At 37.7% G+C, this 21039-nt stretch overlaps 1 protein-coding gene across 2 annotated transcripts; it reads right to left on the bottom strand.

Annotated features, from left to right (window-relative positions):
• Positions 1–334: 334 nt before the first annotated feature.
• Positions 335–19056, bottom strand: SNRNP48 (small nuclear ribonucleoprotein U11/U12 subunit 48). 2 transcript variants are annotated; one of them, XM_054492221.2, is made up of 9 exons: positions 18832–19056; positions 15492–15605; positions 15179–15239; positions 14226–14300; positions 7820–8008; positions 6606–6727; positions 3853–3941; positions 3144–3308; positions 335–529 (listed from the first exon to the last, which is right to left on the bottom strand). In XM_054492221.2, the coding sequence occupies exons 1-9, from the start codon at positions 18985–18987 to the stop codon at positions 481–483; spliced, it is 1020 nt and encodes a 339-aa protein (XP_054348196.1). In that variant the 5' UTR covers positions 18988–19056; the 3' UTR covers positions 335–480. The 2 variants fall into 2 exon arrangements, with proteins under 2 accessions (XP_054348196.1, XP_054348197.1); XM_054492222.2 differs by having other exon boundaries at positions 18895–19029.
• Positions 19057–21039: the final 1983 nt, after the last annotated feature.

Genomic DNA, 21039 nt, shown 5'->3' with positions numbered 1-21039 from the left:
TATGACTACATCATATTTTAATTAGGCCATTTCTCTTCAATATTTAGATTGTTTTTCCCTACTACAATTCACCAGCGTACTGGTAAACAGTAGTCGCCACTGGGGTGAGGACAGAACCGCAGGTGGTGTTCTAAGGGTTATTAGCCTTATTTATAAGATGTAGTTATAAGATGAGAATGTATTCATGTTTAATTTACATATGATAAATATTGACTTAATTAAAGAATTTTTGAGATACATCTATTAGCAAAAAGAACAAAACAAGATGAGTTATAGGAAGCAAATCATCTAACAGAATATAAGGAAAACAAAGTTGTAGGGCCTAATAGTGTACTCATGGTTTGAAGCATATTTATTGGAAAATAATAAGCACTAAACAGATCATAAAAACATTCTCCTATGCAAAGGAATTCCAATTAATATATCTGTATATTGGTTATCATGGCATAAGCATAATTAATATAGGTACAAGTACTTCATTTATATTTTTTGCTTTCTTCTTTTATGACTATGGTGTCTTTCCCCATCCCTGAAATAAAAGAGGTATAAAAAAATGGTTATAAATGATGGACATTTTAATATCAGAGCTTTAAAATAATTCAACAGTAATACACCACCTTCAACAGTAATATACTACTTTAACATTCCATTTGAAATGAATTTTCTGGTTATCATTTACATATACTCAAAGTTAATTTTAAAGCAGAACTTCAAAGCATAATTTAAAAAAAAACATTTTGATTATTCCTATTTCAGTTTTGTCTCTTAGTTTTTTTATTTGTTTGTTTCTGTTTTTTTGAGATGGAGTTTCACTCTTGTTGCCCAGGCTGGAGTGCAATGGCACAATCTCGGCTCACTGCAACCTCCACCTCCCGGATTCAAACGATTCCTGCCTCAGCCTCCCAAGTAGCTGGGATTTCAGGTGCGAACCACCACACCCGGCTATTTTTTGTACTTTTAGTAGAGATGGGGTTTCACCATGTTGACCAGGCTGGTCTTGAAGTCCTGACCTCAGGTGATCCACCCGCCTCAGCCTCCCAAAGTGCTGGGATTACAGGCATGAGCCACCACGCCCGGCCTGTCTCTTAGTTTTAATAATGCATTTTTCATACATACTCTTAAAAAAAAAAAAAAAACACTGTTTAATTCAAAATGAATGTTTTACTTGTTCTGGTTTAAGTCAGATAAACCAAGTCCCTATAATTCAGTCCACCCCAGGGTTGGATATCAAAGATTAGCCTGTTGAGAAGTATTTCTTGCTTATATCCAGTTTATCTTCTTTAAATAAAAACTATTTAATGTTTAGATTTTGAGGACTTCTAATGTATTTAAGTCAACAGGGATTGATTAGAGATGTTAAAAATTACTTAAGTAGAAGCACTATAGTTATTATGAAACAGCATATGAATCAAAAAGGATTACTAAGCAAATACTTAATTTGTATAAAAGGACTAAATCATACGTGGCTTTAAACCTAATTAACTGAATGATAGTAAGAAGAACCAAACCAATACAATAAGCTTTAATTCCTGATGACCAGTGGCCCTGGACAGGCAGGATATTATTTGAGAGCCTAATATTTGAAAGTACTTTGTGTATAAAACTAAATAAGATACAGACCTTGCCTTCATGGAGCTCACAGTCTAGCAGCGAAATTAACTATTAAGCTCAAGAACAACTATGAGCTAGGTGGGTGGCAACAAAATGGAAAAGATGATCAGCTCTGCTTGAACAAGTGAGAAAAAGCCTTCAGGAAATGGCTGAGATGGGTCTTAAAGGATGAGGAGTTTACCGAGTAGGCTTTTAAAAAGAGGTAGGCAGCAGAACACAAAAGTGGAAAGGCATAGATGTGGCACAGTGTGGATGAGGAACTCTAAGTAACTCAGGCTGGCTAGAGCACAAGTTATGCGTTTCATGGCATAGTAGCAAAATACAAGAAGTAGGTAGGAGCCAGGATCCCAGAAGTCTTGAGAGCCATTCAAAAGAATGTGAATTTTGCCACTGAAGAGTTCTCGTTTTTTTTGAGACAGGGTCTCACTTTGTTGCCCAGGCTGGAGTGCAGGGGTGAGAACACGGCTCATTGCAGCCTCAACCTCTCAGGCTCAAGCAATCTTCCTGCTTCAGCCCCACAAGTGGCTAGGACCACAGGTATGCACCACCACACCTGGCTAATCTTTGTATTCTTTGTAGAGACAAGGTTTTGCCAGGTTGCTCGGGCTGGCCTTGAGCTCCTGAGCTCAAGTGATCCACCTGCCTCAGCCTCCCACAGTGTAGGGATTATAGGCATGAGCCACCATGCCAGACCGCCACTGAAGAGTTCTATGAGGTGACTATTCACTCTAGCAGTATACAAGGGAATGGAATCATATGCAGTAAGTTTAGAGACAAGTAGAAAAATTAGGAAAATGACCATCATTTCATTAGGAACTGACCAGATGATAAGGAGTGGAAGGAAGTATCTAAAATGACTCCTTGATTTCTGGCTTAGGTTAATAGATGAGAGTCATCTCTTTAACCAGGACAGTAATACTGGGGAAAGAGGAGCAGACTGAGAAAAAGGTAAGTTTAGCTCTAGACCTGATGAACTTGAGATCCAGGTACATGCCTTGTAAGCAGCTGGTCTACGGAAGTAGACCTCAAATGATTTACATTTACTAATTCGGTATTAATTCACATCTCTCAAGCTATCAAAATTTTACTAGCAAGGACAAAATTGACTGTCAAAATTTAGATGTTCTCTCTGACCCTATATACCCTTATTTGAGGAATTAGCAGGAAAAAGAAAGAATAAGAGAAAGAGGAAGGAAGGAATGAGCAGAAGAAAGGGATCTAGGAAAACACGTGTTTAACAGTTAATGTCCTGCCTAGACAATACTTTCATATGTCCTGTTTAGGAAGCAAGCAAGTAAGAGATAAAAAAGGGAAAAAAATATCCAATCACACATGTAGAGATCTATGTCACTAGAGTGGTGGTTATTTGAACTGAACTATAATGAATGTTAAGAATCATCATCAATTGTTTACTCTCCTTACTTTAGCTTTTTCTTAAAATCTATTTTCTCAGCATGGTCTACAACAGAAGAACCTGTTCTATTTTTAAAAAGTACAGAATTCAACGTTGGATGATGCAGGGTTAGACCCACCTCTCTTTCCTTCTTCTCGACTCACAGTTTTTATCCTTATCTTTATTTCTTTTTCTTTTATGTGGGCTTCTACTCCTATCCCTTCTATGTCGTGAACACTCAGCATCCAAATAGCTTCCACCAGACTGCCGTGAATCTACCGAAGCTGATCGCCTTTCTTCATTCCTAAAACATAGAAAAGAATGTTAATCGGTTTGTTTTACCACTGGTCTCCAGTATACATACACAGACACACCAGTCTAAAGTGTAATATTCTATATCAAACCAATGGTAGATACAGTCTAAATATGCACAATCTTATAACCCATATAAGAGGACAAATAAACACAGCTCTTAACCCATTTATGCCTGAGGTTGCAGTTTTTTAAATTTTTGCAATGAGACCTTGGCAATGACCTTGAGCAGTAGGACATAAATAACTCCCACATGCTTGGTGTTCCCATAATGGAATACTAGGCATAAATGTTAGTATGTTTTGCTATTTAAATATTTCACTAATATGGCTATCCCCTGAAAACTGTCAAAGGGTAACGTCAGAACAACTCTGGTATAATAACCCTGGGCACTGAAAATAAAAAACAATAAGCATTTTCATGAGTTTACTGTGTGCTATCAAGGGTTTTGGAAATGCTAAAATTTAACAATTATAAGTTAATTGTTATCTGTTATCAAAGAGAGAGTATTTTCACCAATAAAGATAATGACATACTTTTCAGTATCATCCTCTGCCTTCTCTTGCTCTTCTCGCCAATGATTGCTGAGTTCTTCCATGTGCACATTTATCACATCTCGAATCACCTTGGGAGAGGTAAGCACCGAACTTCGGGTAAGAAAACTGCTCAAAAAATTAAGACTATAACGCTAGAAAAATCAGTGCTAACAATCAAATATTTACTAAGCGCTATGACATAATGGACTGTGGGACTTGTGCAGTTTAGAGAACACAGAAAAGGCAATGGTCAAACTGGAATATGAATAGTAGATAAAAATTTTACAGCAATATTAAATTTGAAGTTGCTATAACTGTACTACCTTTATGTGAGAAAGTATCTCTGTTCTTAGGAAATACATACTGGGGATAAAGGGTTATGAGGTATGTAATTTAACCCTTAAAGAATTAAGGGGAAAAAAATATGTACAGATCGAGATCGAGAGAGTGAAAAATGTGCACAGAAAGAGAGAGAGAGAGAGAGTGCCAATGAGAAGCTATGTGGCAAAATGCTAACAATGGGTGCATCTGGGTAAAGGCAATATGGGAGTTCTTGGTACTATTTTTAGTTTTGCAATTTATCTCTCTATTAGAGATTATTTACAAATGATTTTTTTAAAACCTTATAATTAAGTCATCTTGACTTAATCATATGATTTAATAAGACAAAATATGAAACATATAGTCACTTCACAGATACTTTCTGAATGACTCTATAAAGAAACTTTCAAATAGGTAAGAACCATTTGAAAGTTTTTCCTTTCCTATTTACCCATGCCACCAAGCACAGGGTTAGTCACTGAAGAGGCAAAGACAAAACTAAAATAGGAGCTTACACTTCCCTCATGATTAAATAGAAAATGTTTTCAGAAAAAAGGTATAGGGGACACGGGGCAATCTCAGAAACACTATCATTCAGGCCTGACTGCATTTCTCTCCACCTTAAAGAAACTTTCAATGGCTCTCAAAGTAAAATGGAACAATATCCAAACTCCTTAATGAAGCCTTCAAAGCCCTCCAGGATTTTACTACATCACATAGAACCTAGCCTCATCTCTCAACGGAGAAGCCTAAGCTCTAGCCACCCTGGGTTACTAATGAGTCTCTGAAAAACTCCTATACTTTTATCTGCTTTTCAGAATGCTAGTTCTTCCACTCGGAAAATCCTTATCCACCACTTCTCTTCCTCCACTATATTGTCCCATGGAAAACCTAAGATATGCCAAGGTCCAACCTAGCGGAGTGACATGAGTCACACACACCTATCTTAAGTTCCAGCTCTCGCACTTCCCTGGCAGGCCTACAAGCCTCCCTGTCAGCAGCTCCACATAAGTGCCTTGAAGCCTGCCATTTGCACAGAACCCACCTAGCTCAGGCTCCACCACATAGAAAAGAGTCAATAAGCAGACATTCCTTTACTCCTCCTTGCTTCTCCCCTTCCCTCAAATGCTTCTCTATGAAGCCTTTGCCAATCTTTTATTTCAATTTTTGAAGCTGGGTGATGGGTACATAAGGGTTCCTTAGACGATGCTATCCACTTTAGTATATGTTTGAATATTTCCACAATAAAATATCAACTATAAAACCGTAAAGAATGCTAGCAGCAACATTTAAGCTTGATTACAAGGGTTATGAGATGAGAGAAGAAATAACTGATGAGCCAAGTATCTTAGGGACTATGAGAATCACCAAGGTAGTATGACAGGGACCCAGGTCTCTACTTGCGAACGTAAGTCTAAAACACAGACTTTAACTGTAAAAAGAACAGCATAAAATTTAGAGCTAAGCTGTGTGGTACAGAGTATTAGTACAATAAACTAGTGATAGATTAGTCAACTAGCACCTCATGGAAATGGTGGCCCTTAAACTCAACAAGATTTAAAATGGCAAAAACAGAGCATTTCAGGTAAGAAAGTAACAGGTAATAGGGCATGGAGGTAAGAATAATTATATATGCAATCAGATATAGTTTAAGAGACATGCTTGACTAAAGCAAAGAAATGCCTGGGAAAAGGAGGCCAGATTATGGAAGGTCTTTTAAATCAGAGAGAAGTAAGAAATAATATGGGAACAATTAGGGAATCAATGAGGAAATTATTTGTAGAGTCTGGGCAAGGTAAATATACCAAAAAAATTCATCAACTCTAACGAGCCATTAAATGGCATCTGAAAATAAGTCTAGACATACACCAAGAGACTAATATATAAATAATGTATATCAATACATTTCTTAAGTCCAAACATTTACTAGAGTACATAAAAACATGCTTTCTGCCAAAAAAGATAATAGCTAATATTCATGAAGAAATCTGTGTTTGCATGCATTCTGTCAGTCAATTCTCATAACAACCCTACAAAGATTATATTATTATTATTATGAAAAGAAAACATTAATCTAAAAAGCTCAAATAACTTGCTCAAGTCAAAGAGCCAATGAGAAACAGCAGAATCAAAAGTCAAGGTATGGTCTACCTAAAGCCCAAACTCATGCTCTTACCATGATACACTACTACTTTCTCACAAGGAGATATCTTTTAAGATTGTACAATTGTTTTATATAAGGTTCTTGTACTATGAAAGCCTTTGCCTGCTAAAGGGTGGATCTAGAAGTGATGGAACAGATACAAATCAGGTGTGGCCACCCTGAAGACACTTTCAGAAAATTTCCAAAGAATTTTGGAAATTCATAGAACAGATTTAGAAAATTACCTAAGGGAAATTCTTGTTATCAACAAAGACTATGTAAAACTTACCTCAGTATATGATTTCTTGGTTATGTGGACATTCTTGGCTCTATAGGACTGGCGTCTTCTTTTATAATCTCTTACTTCTGCCAGGATTTCAAGGTAGGATTTTGGACTTTTTCGACTATTATCTAATGAAAGAATAAAATAAAATTATTATATCCTTCAAAGCTTTTAAATTCTATGAATTATCAAATAAATACATCACAATCCTATATTTTAACTTGTTTCAAAGTAGCACATAAAAACATTCTAAAAATTGTATATTATTTATATACATGGGCTAAGTTTTATATCATTCCTTTTCTCCAGCCATTAGTTGAACATAAGAGTGCTTAGGAGATTAAAGTAACAGCACAGTTGTAATATTCTTACAGAAAGAAGGTACATTTAATGTAAAAGTCAGAGTAAAACCTCAGGTACTGAGTAAATATCCCTCAGTATCCATGGAGAATTTGTTCAGGAACCCCCAAGGATATCAAAATCCATGGATGCTCAAGTCTCTGATATAAAATGGTGTAGTATTTGCATATAACCTACACACACCCTCTTGTACACTTAAAGTTCTCTCTAAATTACTTTCAATACCTAATACAGGCCGGGTACAGTAGTTCACGCTGTAATCCCAGCACTTTGGGAGGCCAAGACAGGAGGATCACTTGAGGCCAGGAGTTTGGGACCAGCCTGGCCAGCGTAGCAAAACCCCATCTCTACTAAAAATACAAAAAGTAGCCAGGCATGGTGGCGCATGTCTGTAATCCCAGCTACTCAGGAGGCTGAGGCATGAGAATTGCTTGAGCTTGGGAGGCGGAGATTGCAACGAACTGAGATCGTGTTACTGCATTCCAGCCTGGGTGACAGAGTAAGACTCCATCTCAAAAAAACAAACAAAAAAAACACCAAAAACCTGATACGATGTAAATGCTGTATGAATAGTTGTTAATATATTGTTTATGGAATTATGACAAAAATAAAAAGTCTCTACAGGTATAGTACAGAGGCAACCACCCACTTTTATTTTTTCCAAATATTTTCAATCCACCGTTGGTCAAATTGATGGATATGGAACCCACAGACAAAGAGGGCCAACTTCATGTCAATATTGAACGATACAAAACCATTTTACTCTAACTCAAAGTGGCCCAAGAATTAAATCATCTTAATAACACTCATAGAATAAGATGATAATGAAGAAATGTAAAGCTATGATGTGAATCTCAAACCTTGGTTGATTTTGGCAGCCAAGTCTACAAAGAGATCGCTGTCATTTTCAACAATTTGAGAATCAGAGCGCTTTTTCTTTGTCTCCTCAACTACGAAATCATAGAGGGCAAGACGATCAGCTTGAGTTAGATCACAAACAAACCGTCTGTGATTCAGAGGAACTTCAACAGGCAATGAAGAATAAATCCCTAAAGTAAAAATAAAATCACAAGAATAAACAATACATGAAGCATTGTGAACTTAAAATCTAATAATTATCTTTAAACATGTGCTTTAATAATGCAATATTAACACAAACTTTTTTCATAATCCCTAAGTATACAAAATATCAATTTAAGCAGTAAATGACAGACAATTCTATCCTGAATGTTATAGCCACAAAAAAAAAACGTCTTATGGATGTTTGCTGTTCCCTCCAACAATAGACAGTCCCATGGAGGCAGGCAGGGAAAATCATGACAGACAATTTGCTCTAAGAAAGCCTTTTGGGTAACAATTTTTATAGCCATCTACAAAAGTAGGTATCTGTTGATATGCTTTTCCCCATCAAAGTTGGGGGAAAAAATGCTTTTAATAAGTAATATGCATTACAGTCCCTTTGAAAATAAACTATGGAAATATTAAAAACTGTGTAAAAAATATCTTTTCGTATGAGACATCAAGCTAGATGGTCAATATTCAAAATATATCCCACTTGTGCAAGGACTTAGAGCTAGGGGCCACAAAATAATTAAGCAGCAGAAATCCCACACCTCCTTATGCCAGGAAAGCACAGATTAAATTAAACTCATTTTAATTTCCTGAGGAGGAAGCATAGTGGCTTAACCAAATTAATCGAAAAAAGTTAACAGCAGTGCCCCCCGGTAGTTACAGGAATTTTCTAAAATCTGCTCATTAGTGAAAAAAAGTAAATACAATACCTTGATATGATGTATTAAACATTGAAGAAAATTTTTGTTTTGAGATTCAAATTTTCTCAAATAAAAAAATGATTGGAACTGTAAAAAAAGCAATTTAAAACAATTCTTTCTAGACTTCATTATTCACTAATGCAAACAAAGAACATGAGCTACTAAAGGAATCCTTTTATTGTTGGCTAACTTATTTTAAAGTAGTAACTGGTTCATAGAACAACATAAAATCAGTAGCTCTTTCCAGATACTTATATTTGATAAAGTCTAACCTCATTAAGTTCCTAGGTAGAGGCAAAAGGAATTCAAATAAGAGCATACTATGAACTAAGCATTACAACAAAAAAGAGGTACTACTTGTCTACATATTAAGAGGAGAGCTGCAGTGAATCTGAGGCCATGGTTTAACACGGCTATAGATAACAATATACGGCCATTTTTACTCGTCAAAGGGTTTTGAATTAATGGGGAAAAAAGGGTTCCCTTTCAAGTCAATCAATTTTATTCTAATTATAGTAGGCATTTCATAATACAAAATTATAAAAACAGCTTTGATAAGCCTAATTCCTTTGAATATAGGCTATAAAAATTTGGGAGAAAAACACAAAGATTAGAAAATAATGATGTATTACAAACAAGCTCCATATAAACCTTTGCCTGTTATTTTTAAACAAAGAAATATCATTTCCTTCTTAAATTATTTTAGTATTTTCTTCAATTTATTCATCTTAAATTTCTTTATGATGAAGACTGATACTTAAATTCCTTGTAATTCAACCAAAATTCCAATTCAAGACTATAATATGTGACAGGTATTAAGATAAAGTTTAGAAATTTGAGTGATACTTTTAAAAGGATATCATTTGCAAAAAGGATACTGCATATCTTTAAATAAGGAGTACATTCAGGGTTCCTAATTCCTCTTTATACTCACCCCAATTACTGAAAAAGAAAAAGTACAGGAAAGGTTAAGCAACAAACTGCATTCAATTCATTCAGAACATAGATATTTCTGACAACAAAAAGGATAAACATACTTAAATAAACTTACATTTACATAAAATGTAAATTTTCAAAATGCATGTTTCTAAATGATTTAAAGGTACATATGAATGTGCTGTAATTATAATAACTCTAAGACCCTTTGGCTGCCTGTTTTTGCAGGGTTTTTGTGGCAAAATATATGTAACATAAAATTTAACATTCTAACCATTTTTTCAGTGTACTGTTCAGAGACATGAAGTGCATTCACATTGTTGTGCAACCTCTATCCATCTCTAGAACTTTTTCATCACCCCAAATTGAAACTCTAATCTATTGTTTAATAATGCCAATTCTCATTCTTGTTACTTTTGTCATCAAAGGGGATCTTAAACATATAACATTCAACATTAAATAGTACTAGTAGGTGTTGTCACAAAGATACAAATTCAGAATTTTAGGGAGAATTCATTCAGAGTCAATTCCTTAACGTTACAGATAAAGAAATTAAGTGTCATAGGAGTAACATGACTTGCCCAAAGTCTCCCAAGTGATAGGAACAGACTGGATCTAAAGCCATCCTGTCCTGCGTTTTTAAGTTTCTTTGATAGTACACTGATCTTCATATCATGGCCATGACTCAAACACACTGCACAACACTGAAGTACACAACCTGAATATTCAATGTTGAAAGAGAAAGATAAGCCACTAAACATAAAATCATTGTTTATGATTGAAATATCTTGGTTAAAAAATTAACCAAAGTAACTATATCTGAAAATAAGTATGTAGATCGAATAGCTGTACGAGCTTTCATAAAGTTTAAGATTGAGAATTCTGTACACTGAGTTTAGGCCTGACATGACAGATGAAATGAAAACATACATATAAAACCTTGTCAAAAAACTTACATTGTAATGTGTAACAAACAAAATATGAATTAGATGGAGAAATGTAAAATTTTTCATGTTAGTCATTCTCCCTTAAAAGTAAATACATCAATAAGATATTTAAAGAAAGTCCTGTCCTGAGGGAAAAGATCTTAAAATGTCTAAGATATAAGTGAGCCACAAAAATAATCTGTTGAGAAATTGCATAACTCTACAGAGGATATAAAAAAATTTTTTTTTTTTTTTTTTTTAGATAGAGTCTCACTCTGTCGCCCAGACTGGAGTGCAGTAGCGCCATCTTGGCTCACTGCGACCTCCACCTCCCAGGTTCAAGTGATTCTCCTGCCTCAGCCTCCCGAGTAGCTGGGATTACAGGCACGCGCCACAGCGCCTGGCTAATTTTTGTATTTTTAGTAGAGACAGGGTTTTACCATGTTGGCCAGGCTGGTCTTGAACTCCTGACCTCAGGTGATCTGCCCACCTGGGCCTCCCAAAGTGTTGGGATTACAGGTGGGAGCCACCGCACCCGGCCAAAAAAAATTTTTAAAGAAGGTTAAAGATCATATAAAGTTACTGTTGGCTGGGCGCGGTGGCTCCTGCCTGTAATCCCAGCACTTTGGGAGGCCAAGGTGGGTAGATCACAAGGTCAGGAGATCGAGACCATCCTGGTTAACAAAGTGAAACCCCGTCTCTACTAAAGAAATACAAAAAAATTAGCCAGGCGTGGTGGCAGGTGCCTGTAGTCCCAGCTACTCGGGAGGCTGAGGCAGAAGAATGGCGTGAACCCAGGTGGCGGAGCTTGCAGTGAGCCGAGATTGTGCCACTAAACTCCAGCCTGGGCGAGAGAGCGAGACTCCGCCTCAAAAAAAAAAAAAAGTTACGGTTAACAATTAGATCTTAATTTAAGATAGTGTAAGAATTCAAAATTAAAGTTCCTCTTACCTATCAAAAGAACTATCCATTCAAAGTAATTCTTTGCTTTTGAAAAGAACTAATCTCAATGTCCAAATCTCCCTTATTACCATTATAAAAATCAAAAAGCAGAACATTTTCTAAATTACTCATATATATAAAACTCATCCATTTCATTATCTTAATATTACTTTCTGTACATTAATTTTCACTTAGACCATAGAAGCTACCAATTTTTGGAGCTAGGGCTTGTTTAGCATCCATTATCTCTGTTCCTCTCAATAACTCTATGAGAGTTTTATATTACAGTTAAGGAAACAAAAACTCAGTTATCATTATTAATACATGGCCAAGCAGCTACTTTTATTTCTTTAAAACAGGTTTACACAAAGCAGAATAAACAATGAACAGCACTGATAGTCACAATTAGTATGTAGAGATATGAAGTTTGTGATATTCTTCCACTTAATCATGAAAGACATCATAAATAAATTTGAGCAATATCTAGAATCCTAGTCCACAAATTTTACTAAATGTAGCGTTTCTAACAGAAAATCAAACAACTCAGTTCAGAGTTTGTGTCAAAATTCAGAACTTAGTTCTGGATCCACTTTGCTATTATCTAGCAGAGGCGAGTTACTTCACTTTTGTGTGCCTGTTTCTTCACCTATTATAGAGGGGAAAATATCGTTCAACTTATCACAAGTTTGTTGTGAAAGAGAAATATAATTCATAAAAGAGCTTTAAAAAAACCTTTTAAAAAATAAAAATACGGAGGACCTTTAGAACAAACACACTAGAACTTTATCATGTCTCTATCAGATAGAGTTTTTCTTATCTGTAAAATGCAGACACTGGATTAGAGGATCTCCAAGTTCTCTTTCAACTCTAAAATAAATTCAGTAAATATAACCACTTAAGACTCAAATAAAGTCCTTTAAGTATTATCAACCCCTTCAAAAACCAAAAACCTCAACTTTTTTATGGGTACACTACCAGGGGATATGAGTAGAACCAATAGCAGAGGCCAAAAAACGCTTGACTAGTCATAGCTCAGTAATCTCTCCGAATAAATAAAATGAGAGTCAACTGTCTCCCTCAAAGAAAAAAACCTGGAATTTCCCTGACAGTGACAGAAGTGGGAACCTCAAAACAAAAAATACAAGAAATGTGCTTCTGGCTGTTGCAGAGAACCCATGTAATATAGACAACTAAGGATAAGATGGTCTTCCTTCTGAAGCCACAGCGCAACTCTGAGCAATCAAGTCCAGATACTGGCTTAGAATAGTACTTGGTAAAGATCCTCAATTTCAATGAGGGAGAAAACCAACCATGACTACAGCCTGGTAAATATAACTCAGCTAGAAAAAAGAATGAGGAAAAAAAGGTAAGTTGTCCAGAGAAAGCTACCTACAGAAGGTTCAAAGAAGACAATGCAGAAATCCTTACAAGAGAAGCTGTTCAGGTTTTGGCTAGATGTCATATCTACATTCATTAGAAATTTAAACTTTTATTAACTAGTTTGTCTATGTGTGTGGTTTTTTTTTTGAGATGGAGTCTCGCTCTGTTGCCCAGGCTGGAGTGCAATGGTGCAATCTTGGCTCACTGAAACCTCCGCCTCCTGGGTTCAAGCAATTCTTCCTGCCTCGGTCTCCTGAGTAGCTGGGATTACAGGTGCTTGCCAACATGCCTGGCTAATTTTTGTATTTTTTAGTAAAGACAGGGTTTCGCCATGTTGGCCAGGATGGTCTTGAACTCCTGACCTCAGATGATCCACCCGCCTCGGCCTCCCAAAGTGCTGGGATGACAGGCGTGAGCCACCGTGTCTGGCCTATGTCTATGTTTTTGATGGATTAAGTTTTCTTTCAAGTTCCTAAAAGCTTATGCTTAAAACTTCTAACCTACTCTCTGCTGAGGTTCCCAGGGAGAAACTCTTTAACACAGCTCTGAAGCTGTGCATGAAAGGCTCTATTAATATGAATCCTCTGAAATTATATGTAAAACTTTTGTGTTTGTACTTTTTTTCTGAGAAGGGGATCCCAAGTATTCATCACCTCAAACCAACTCACTTACTGGGTAGCAATCTGAGGGTAGCTGTGGAGACTAATCTCTTTTAGCCTAAGCCTTTCCTTTACACTGCATTTCAACACTCTAAAGAGAGGAAATCTCAGGGTAAAAGAGCCTCACCCAGTGGCATTTATAGATGTTCCTTGACTTACATGGGGTTACATCCCGATAAACCCATCATAAACTGAAAATACCGTTAAGTTGAAAATGCAGCCCAGCGTCTGATAAAAGAATCACTAGTACTTAAAGTCTAAAACCTTGTGATTGTGTATTGTTTTCACAACACCATAAAATTGAAAAAATCCTAAATTAAATCATTATTAAGTTGGGACCATCTGTATTTACTAAATAATAATTTTCTTAATTAGCCACAAGACAATCTCACCTATAAATCGCCAGGTAATTCCAAAGGATGAACCCCTAGCTAAGATAATGTCCTATTGAGACTCTGGTGTGTCTCAACAGGAAATATCTAACAAATGAAGCTGAAACGAAGCACATTAGGCCAATGTTAAATGTAAAACTTTACCTTTCCCATGTTAACAGTTTTCACAGGTTTTTCTTGAAGAAAATTAGTAACATGCTTATGAGAAAAATAATAATAATCTGATTCTTTAATTCACTTAAACTGTAATGCCACTTACTTTGATTATAACAATCACTGTCTTTCCCAACTGCAGTTCTAGCTTGTTTAATTATCTGGAATTGTGAGTCCTTAGCTGTCAAAAAAAAAAAAAAAAAATCCATAAATACAATATGAATCATCAGTGACCACAATTAAATTATTAACTGGTTTCTGATCCAAGCCCTTTGGGCACGTGGACAAACCTTCCAGAATCTTAAGAAACATCCACATCCCCGTCTATGAAATCTGAACACAGAATCCTTTCAGATTTACCTACAGCCCAGGAAGTAATCAGACTTCAAGCAGTTCATGCCTATAATTAGGCACGCAGCAGTAGCAGCAACAAATTTTACTGACCAATAATAGCTAACATTCTTGAAGCCTGTGCTGTAATGGTCACAACTCTGTGACCCTCTAGCTGACTCCAGCTAAGTGCCTGACACTATTCTAAGAATATTATATATATATATATCACTTAATCTTCGCAAAGGGCTATTATAACCATCTCCATTTTATAAAGAAATTTAGGCAACAAACAGGTTAATTACCTCACTGAAAGTCACATCTTTCATGATAAAAACAGGAGTGGAATCAGGACATTCTTTTCCCAGAGCCCATGACTTTAACCTCTATATATGCTGTGAATCCCTGGAACACATGTCCATCTTCAGTCTCATCCTTCAATCTGTGTCACATGCTCAAATTTTTGTTGTAACTGAGAAAGAAGGTGTCTGCTCTACTATACAAAGCTTTGTAAGGTTTTCACTGCCTATTAATACAAGCCTGGTCTCTAAACTTCAGATTATGTGAATTAGTTGCCATGTACATTAATTAATTCTACATTCTCTTAAGGTACTAAACGTCCTTCTTTGTCATAAGCATGCTTATACAATCCATTCTTTTGATAATGCAAAAATGAAAAATCAGTATCTACACTAAGATATTTTTAAATTATAATAACTTAATACTTACTCAAAGTAATCGAAGGTATCTTCACATTTTCATAGAAAAACTCAGGATTACACATTTCATCCTGAAAAAAAAAATCTTAGTGTTCTTAAGTATCAGATAATTGACTATTTTAAGACTTGACATAAACAACAGATTAGTATCACTTAATTATTTCTCACAATAATTTGTGCAATTAGGCAAGTACCATCCTACCCTTCAACTAAGGGCTATTATTTTATGTCAGTGAACCTCACATTGTAACTTCCAAAAATTGTGAATTAATGCGTAAAATGCATGACATATATATATATATAACCTAGTAAATATATGGTACCTCTTCTTCTTTGGTATAGCCCATTTTCCTCAATCTACAAGATGCCATATGCTTTGCTAAAGATGATTTAGGCATGTGATGATTGGAATCATATGGACATATCACAACTTCATCCTATAAAAATCAAACAGAAACAAAGAAAATAGGTACATAATATTTAAATAAATAATTATTACCATTAAATGTTTACCATTTAATTATGTACCAGTACTGTATAGTGCATCCTCTTCTACAGGCCTCTCTCAACCCCCATGTGGTTGTGTATTAAAGAAAAATAAAACTCCTTCAACCCCTAACTCCCTAAATGCCCCTGTCCTCTCTCCACTCCTTCAAAGCCTAACTCTTTGAAAGATGTATTTACACTCACTGTCTGAACAACCTCACCTCACCTATAACGATTCCTCACTCATTGCCACCATCACCCCACTGAAACCAGTCAATAGGTCACTAATAACCTTGCTACTAAAGCCAAAGAACATGTCACTGTCTTGTCTTATCTGAACTCTTGGAAGGTCACACTCTAATTGTCCATCTGTGATTCTGACACACCCCTCATGTTCTTTCTACCTCTCTGGCATCTTCTACTTGGTCTCCTCTAAATATCCTAAATATCTGTCTTCCTTGCTCTACTTGTCCCCCTTTAGATGTTGGTTTTCATGTAAGTATTAATATAACCACTGATCTTTTGCTATTTAATATATGCTTACTGAAAGATCTCAAAGCTACAACTCTCACTATACAGTGAGGACTCCCAAAATTTAGATCTTTAAACCTTGTTTCTCTCCAGTACCGTATACTAAAGACACTAAAAGTTCAACACAAACAAAAATAAATTCATTATATTCATCGTCTCCCAACCCTCAAACCTATTCCTCTTGTACTTTTCTATTTCAGTGAAAGGTCCCCCTTGCTCAAGCAAGAAACTACTTCTTCTCCCTCATCACCCATATCCAATCAATCACCTAGTCCTGCCAATTTAACTCCTAAATATTTCTGAAAATCCCTCAACATCCTCCATCCCCACTGCCACTTCCCCAACTCAGGGTATCATCAACTCTCTCCTGGAATACAACACCATCTCCTGACTACGCTCGCTCGCTCGCTCTCTCTCACTCTTGCTCTCTCTCTCTGCTTCCAGTCTTGCTGCCCTCCCCTTCAGTTTCCATCCCGTAGCTGGTTTGAATTCCAGCTCTGCCACTTACTGGCTGCATGAAACTGGGTGAGGTACTTCGTCTCTCTTTGCCTCATTTTCTATTATATAAAATGAAAATAATAGCAGGACCTCTCTCACAAAGTGATTGTGAAGATTTAAAAAAGTATACCAAAGTTTATACACATAAAGGAATTCAAATAGGGCCTGGTACATAGCAAGCATTCAATAAATGTATGCTATTATTTTATTAAAAGGTAAATGTGATTATAATATGCCCTGGCTTAAAATAATTCCATACCTCCCCACTGCCTTCATTAAAAAAAAAAAATCTAGAATTTCTAATATGGCTGACAAGGACCTTTAAGATCTGACCTCTACTCACCATCACCATTCTACTCTAACTCTACACCCTATGCTCTAGCTATCCTTAACTACTTGAGGCTTCCTGATCTGGTCACTCCCTCATCTCTGAACTTCTACACATGCTGTTGATGCTTCTTCCCCTCACACCCCAACCCCCTAGCTAATTCAACTCACTTTTATTTATCAGCTTAGAATTCACTTTGTCCAGGAAGCCTTTGTCCACCACAGCCTACAATAAACTGTACTATAGCAATTCCAACCCCACCCATCATAGACCCATGATAATATAATGGCTGAGTTATCCGTATTCCCCCTCACCACCACCAGACAATAAGTTCTGTGAGGACCAGGAACTGTAACTGTTGTTCACTAAATTTCAGTACTAAAACACCGGCGGAAATCCCAACTGCTATTTACTAGCAATGCATCCTTCGACAAATTATCACCTCTGTGTTCCTTTCCTCGTCTATAAAATGTGGCCAAAAATACCTACCTCATAGGGTTATTTTGAGTATTAAATGAAGTAATGTATTGTAAGTGGCACAAAGTGCTATTTAAATGTTAATACAAGGAATCCAATGTTACCGCAATGCTGAGTAAACAATGTATGGAAGGGTCTGGTAAGCCCCACTCAATGGAATTCCCAGCTTCAAATACCCCTCTAAATGAATATTAAAGATTTTTTAATTTCCTCTGTGCTTTTTTTAATACAATAAATAATGAATGGTATATACAGAAATCAAATATATTTTAAATGTCTCTGAGGAATCAGTCATGTAACTTAAACCCAGGAGAAATTATCACAGCATGGTAAACCCAGAAGTAATAGTAAAGATAATGAATTACTCCACATTGGAGCACTTCCCTTCCTCTCATTCCACCCAAAATACCCCACAAAAAAACAAAAATCACGATTGTTCACTCTAAATACACTTGCCTACATTTTTAAAAAAGCAATTCTAATGTCCACGGTAGTTGCCAGTTACCATCTCTTGGTGACAACCTTTAATAATCCTAGAATTGGTGCTGTCACAGTCAGAAGTGTCCAATTTTAAGGCATAGAAAGGCGAACTGGCAAACTCCCAGCTCTCCTGACACCGAATCTGGTGCAACTGCGGAATCCGTATGACAGATGACAATGCAAACCGCCAATCCCTCTGCAGCGCTCTGAGACACATTCACTTATTTTCTAAATAAATACCAAACCTGCCATTCCCTCCTCACTCAACACATCTTCCTGGATTTGTTTGTGTGTTTTTTGAGACAGGGTCTTGCTCTGTCGCCCAGGCTGGACTGCAGTGGAGCGATCTCGGCTCACTGCAGCCTCGACCTCCTGGGCTCAAGCGATCCTCCCATCCCAGCCTCTCAAATAGCTGGGGCCACAGGCTCACACCAATACACCCGGCTAATTTTTGTACTTTTGGTAGAGAAGAGGTTTCAACATGTTGCCCAGGCTAGTCTGGAACCCCTGGGCTCAAGGGATCCTCCCGCCTTGGCCTCTCAAAGTGCTAGGATTACAGGCGTGCGCCACCGCTCCCGGCTCCCCGTTTTCTTTAAACTCGAAGTTCCGCGGGAGAAGCGCCGCACTGGAGGTCGATGTGGAGCCTTCGGGAGTCCCTCGCGCGCCCCAGCCCGGGACCCAGGGACGTCAGGGTTGCTCCAGGGCCCGCGGCTCCCCTCGCGTCCCAGGCGCCCATCGCGGCTCTGCACACGGACGAGGACTCCTCGCGCTTCCCCCCGCGGCTACCAGTGCGGATCTCCCTTCTACCAGAGAAGACCCCGGGCCGACAGTCCTCGAAAGGGCCCCGCGGCCGCGCCCCTCACCTCCGCCGCCTCCTCTTCCCCGGGATCCAGACTATCTAGGTCCCAGCCCAGGGACGCCGTCACCTCCTCCAGCGTCCGGCAGCAGCTCTCCACGAACTCGTTCAGCTCCTCCTGCAGCCGCCGCCGCTCCTCTACAAGCGGAGGCTCGCCCTCCATAGCTGCTGCCCACCCGCCAAGAGAAAGCGGTCAAACTGCAGACGGCGCGCGCGGGCCTCTGGGAGCTGTGGGCGGGGCCACAGCAGTCACGTGACTTGAACAGCCTATAGGGAAGAGTCCCGGGAAGGGCGGGACTGTTATTTTGAGAGGCGTTTTCCAATCTTTCCTCAGCTCTTGCGTGCGTTTGCGCTGGCCTTTGCACAAAGGCGTTGCCCCTCCCCGACTTCCTCAGAAAAGACGGCTTATAGCTACAGAAAAGTTTTAAAAATAGTACAGTGAGCTTTCGTTTAGCCGTCCTTCAGCTCATTGTTAACATTTTGCCAGGTTTGATTTCTCTCCGTCTCTCCACATTCACAGCCCCACCCAATCATTTTTGCTGAATTCTTTGAAAGTATGTTGCAGGTTCTTCACCCCCAAATATGTTAGCATGGATGTTCTAAGAATAAGAACATTTTCCTGTGTAACCGCAATACATGATCAAACCTAAGAAAATTAGTAAGTCCATAAAATCATTTATTATACAGTTCATATTCAAATTTCCCTATTGTCCCCAAAATTATTTCTATAGCAGTTTTAATTTTTCAACCCATAAGCTATAATTAGTTATTGTCTCTTTTAATCCAGATCAGCCTCCTTCACCCTCCTTTTTAAATTAAATCATTACATGTTGTGATGAGCCTAGGCCAGTTGTCTTGTAGAATATCCCTCATTCTGGATTTGTCAGATTTTGTTTCCCTCATGATTAGATTCAGTTTGAGCACTTTTGCAAGAATACTACCTAAGAGATGTTGCCAACTCACAGGGACACATAACTCAATTATATTAGTAATGCTAAATTTGATCACTTGGTAAAGGTGGTGGCTACATCTCTTCATTCTAATAGTACATTTTCCTCTTAGGAATTGGTAAGCAATCTGTGGATTATATCTTGAGTCCATAAGAATACCCTGTTCCCCAACTACTTGATACAGTCCTTCACTGAATCTGTTGTTATATTAGGAGTTATAAATGATTCTGTAATAGTATAATGCCTTTTATGTTTATTAACTGGCATTCTTTCCATACCTCCATTTTAGTGTTTGCTTCACTATGGGAATCAAGGTGTTTTTAAAGTTATTGATTTAAGGTTTTTTTTAATTCAATATAATATACTCCTTTAACATCATAATTCTTGTTGATGCTCAAATTGTCCCAAATGTGGCCAGTGGAAGACACATTAAGCCATCTGTGTCTTTCATGTATCCCTATTAGTCCTTGAATGCTTTCTTGCTTTGATAACACAAGCTTAACTTTGTACATTTCCTACCCAACACCTGGAATTAGCCCTTGTAGTTTCCCCAAATGGTTTTAACTCCCAGAATCTAACCCATTTTATATATTTTTTAAATTTTTTCAAGCCCAAGTGTCAAACCTTGGTTTCCTTTTGCACTTTGTTTACCCCTGTGAAGGAACTGTGCGGGAATTTTTTGGTGAACAATTATTTCTAAAGGCAAATAGCACGGTTCTCACTTTAAAAAATGGTCATAAGACTATAAATAGGCAGCACCATAAAATACAGAAGTGGCTAGGAGCTGGTAAGAGAGGAGTATGAAGTTAATATGTATTCATACTCTGCCTACAGTATCCTTTTTTTTTTTTTTTTTTTTTTGAGACGGAATCTGGCTCTGCTGCCCAGGCTGGAGTGCAGCGGCACAATCTCAGCTCACTGCAACCTCCATCTCCCGGGTTCAAGCAATTCTTCTGCCACAGCCTCCCGAGTAGCTGGGACTACAGGCACATGCCACCACACCCTGCTAATTTTTCTATTTTTAATAGAAATGGGGTTTCACCATATTGGCCAGGCTGGTCTCGAACTCCTGACCTTGTGATCCGCCCGCCTCGGCCTCCCAAAGTGCTGGGATTACAGATGTGAACCACCCCGCACAGCCCAGTATCCTCACTTTTTATTTGCATTTCCATAGTTAGCTGGTTGGTCTGGAAAAATGTGAGACTATTTCTGATGTGACATGACTCCTGATAAAAAGTTCTGGTATTTCCCTGTTTGTATATGTG

This window comes from Pongo pygmaeus, chromosome 5 (genome assembly GCF_028885625.2).
Source record: "Pongo pygmaeus isolate AG05252 chromosome 5, NHGRI_mPonPyg2-v2.0_pri, whole genome shotgun sequence".
NCBI lineage: Eukaryota > Metazoa > Chordata > Mammalia > Primates > Hominidae > Pongo > Pongo pygmaeus.
Note: the sequence above shows the minus strand (reverse complement) of the source record. Positions and strands in the feature narration are given on the sequence as shown.

What these genes read in the sequence shown, in the direction of transcription:
- SNRNP48 (XM_054492221.2), bottom strand. Translation starts at nt 18,987, where the DNA reads ATGGAGGGCGAGCCTCCGCTTGTAGAGGAGCGGCGGCGGCTGCAGGAG. An exon ending in GATACCTTCGATTACTTTGA is followed by an intron (nt 14,301 to 15,178) that starts GTAAGTATTAAG and finishes TTTTTTTGACAG; the next exon opens with CTAAGGACTCACAATTCCAG. An exon ending in GCAGAGGATGATACTGAAAA is followed by an intron (nt 3,309 to 3,852) that starts GTATGTCATTAT and finishes TCTATGTTTTAG; the next exon opens with GAATGAAGAAAGGCGATCAG.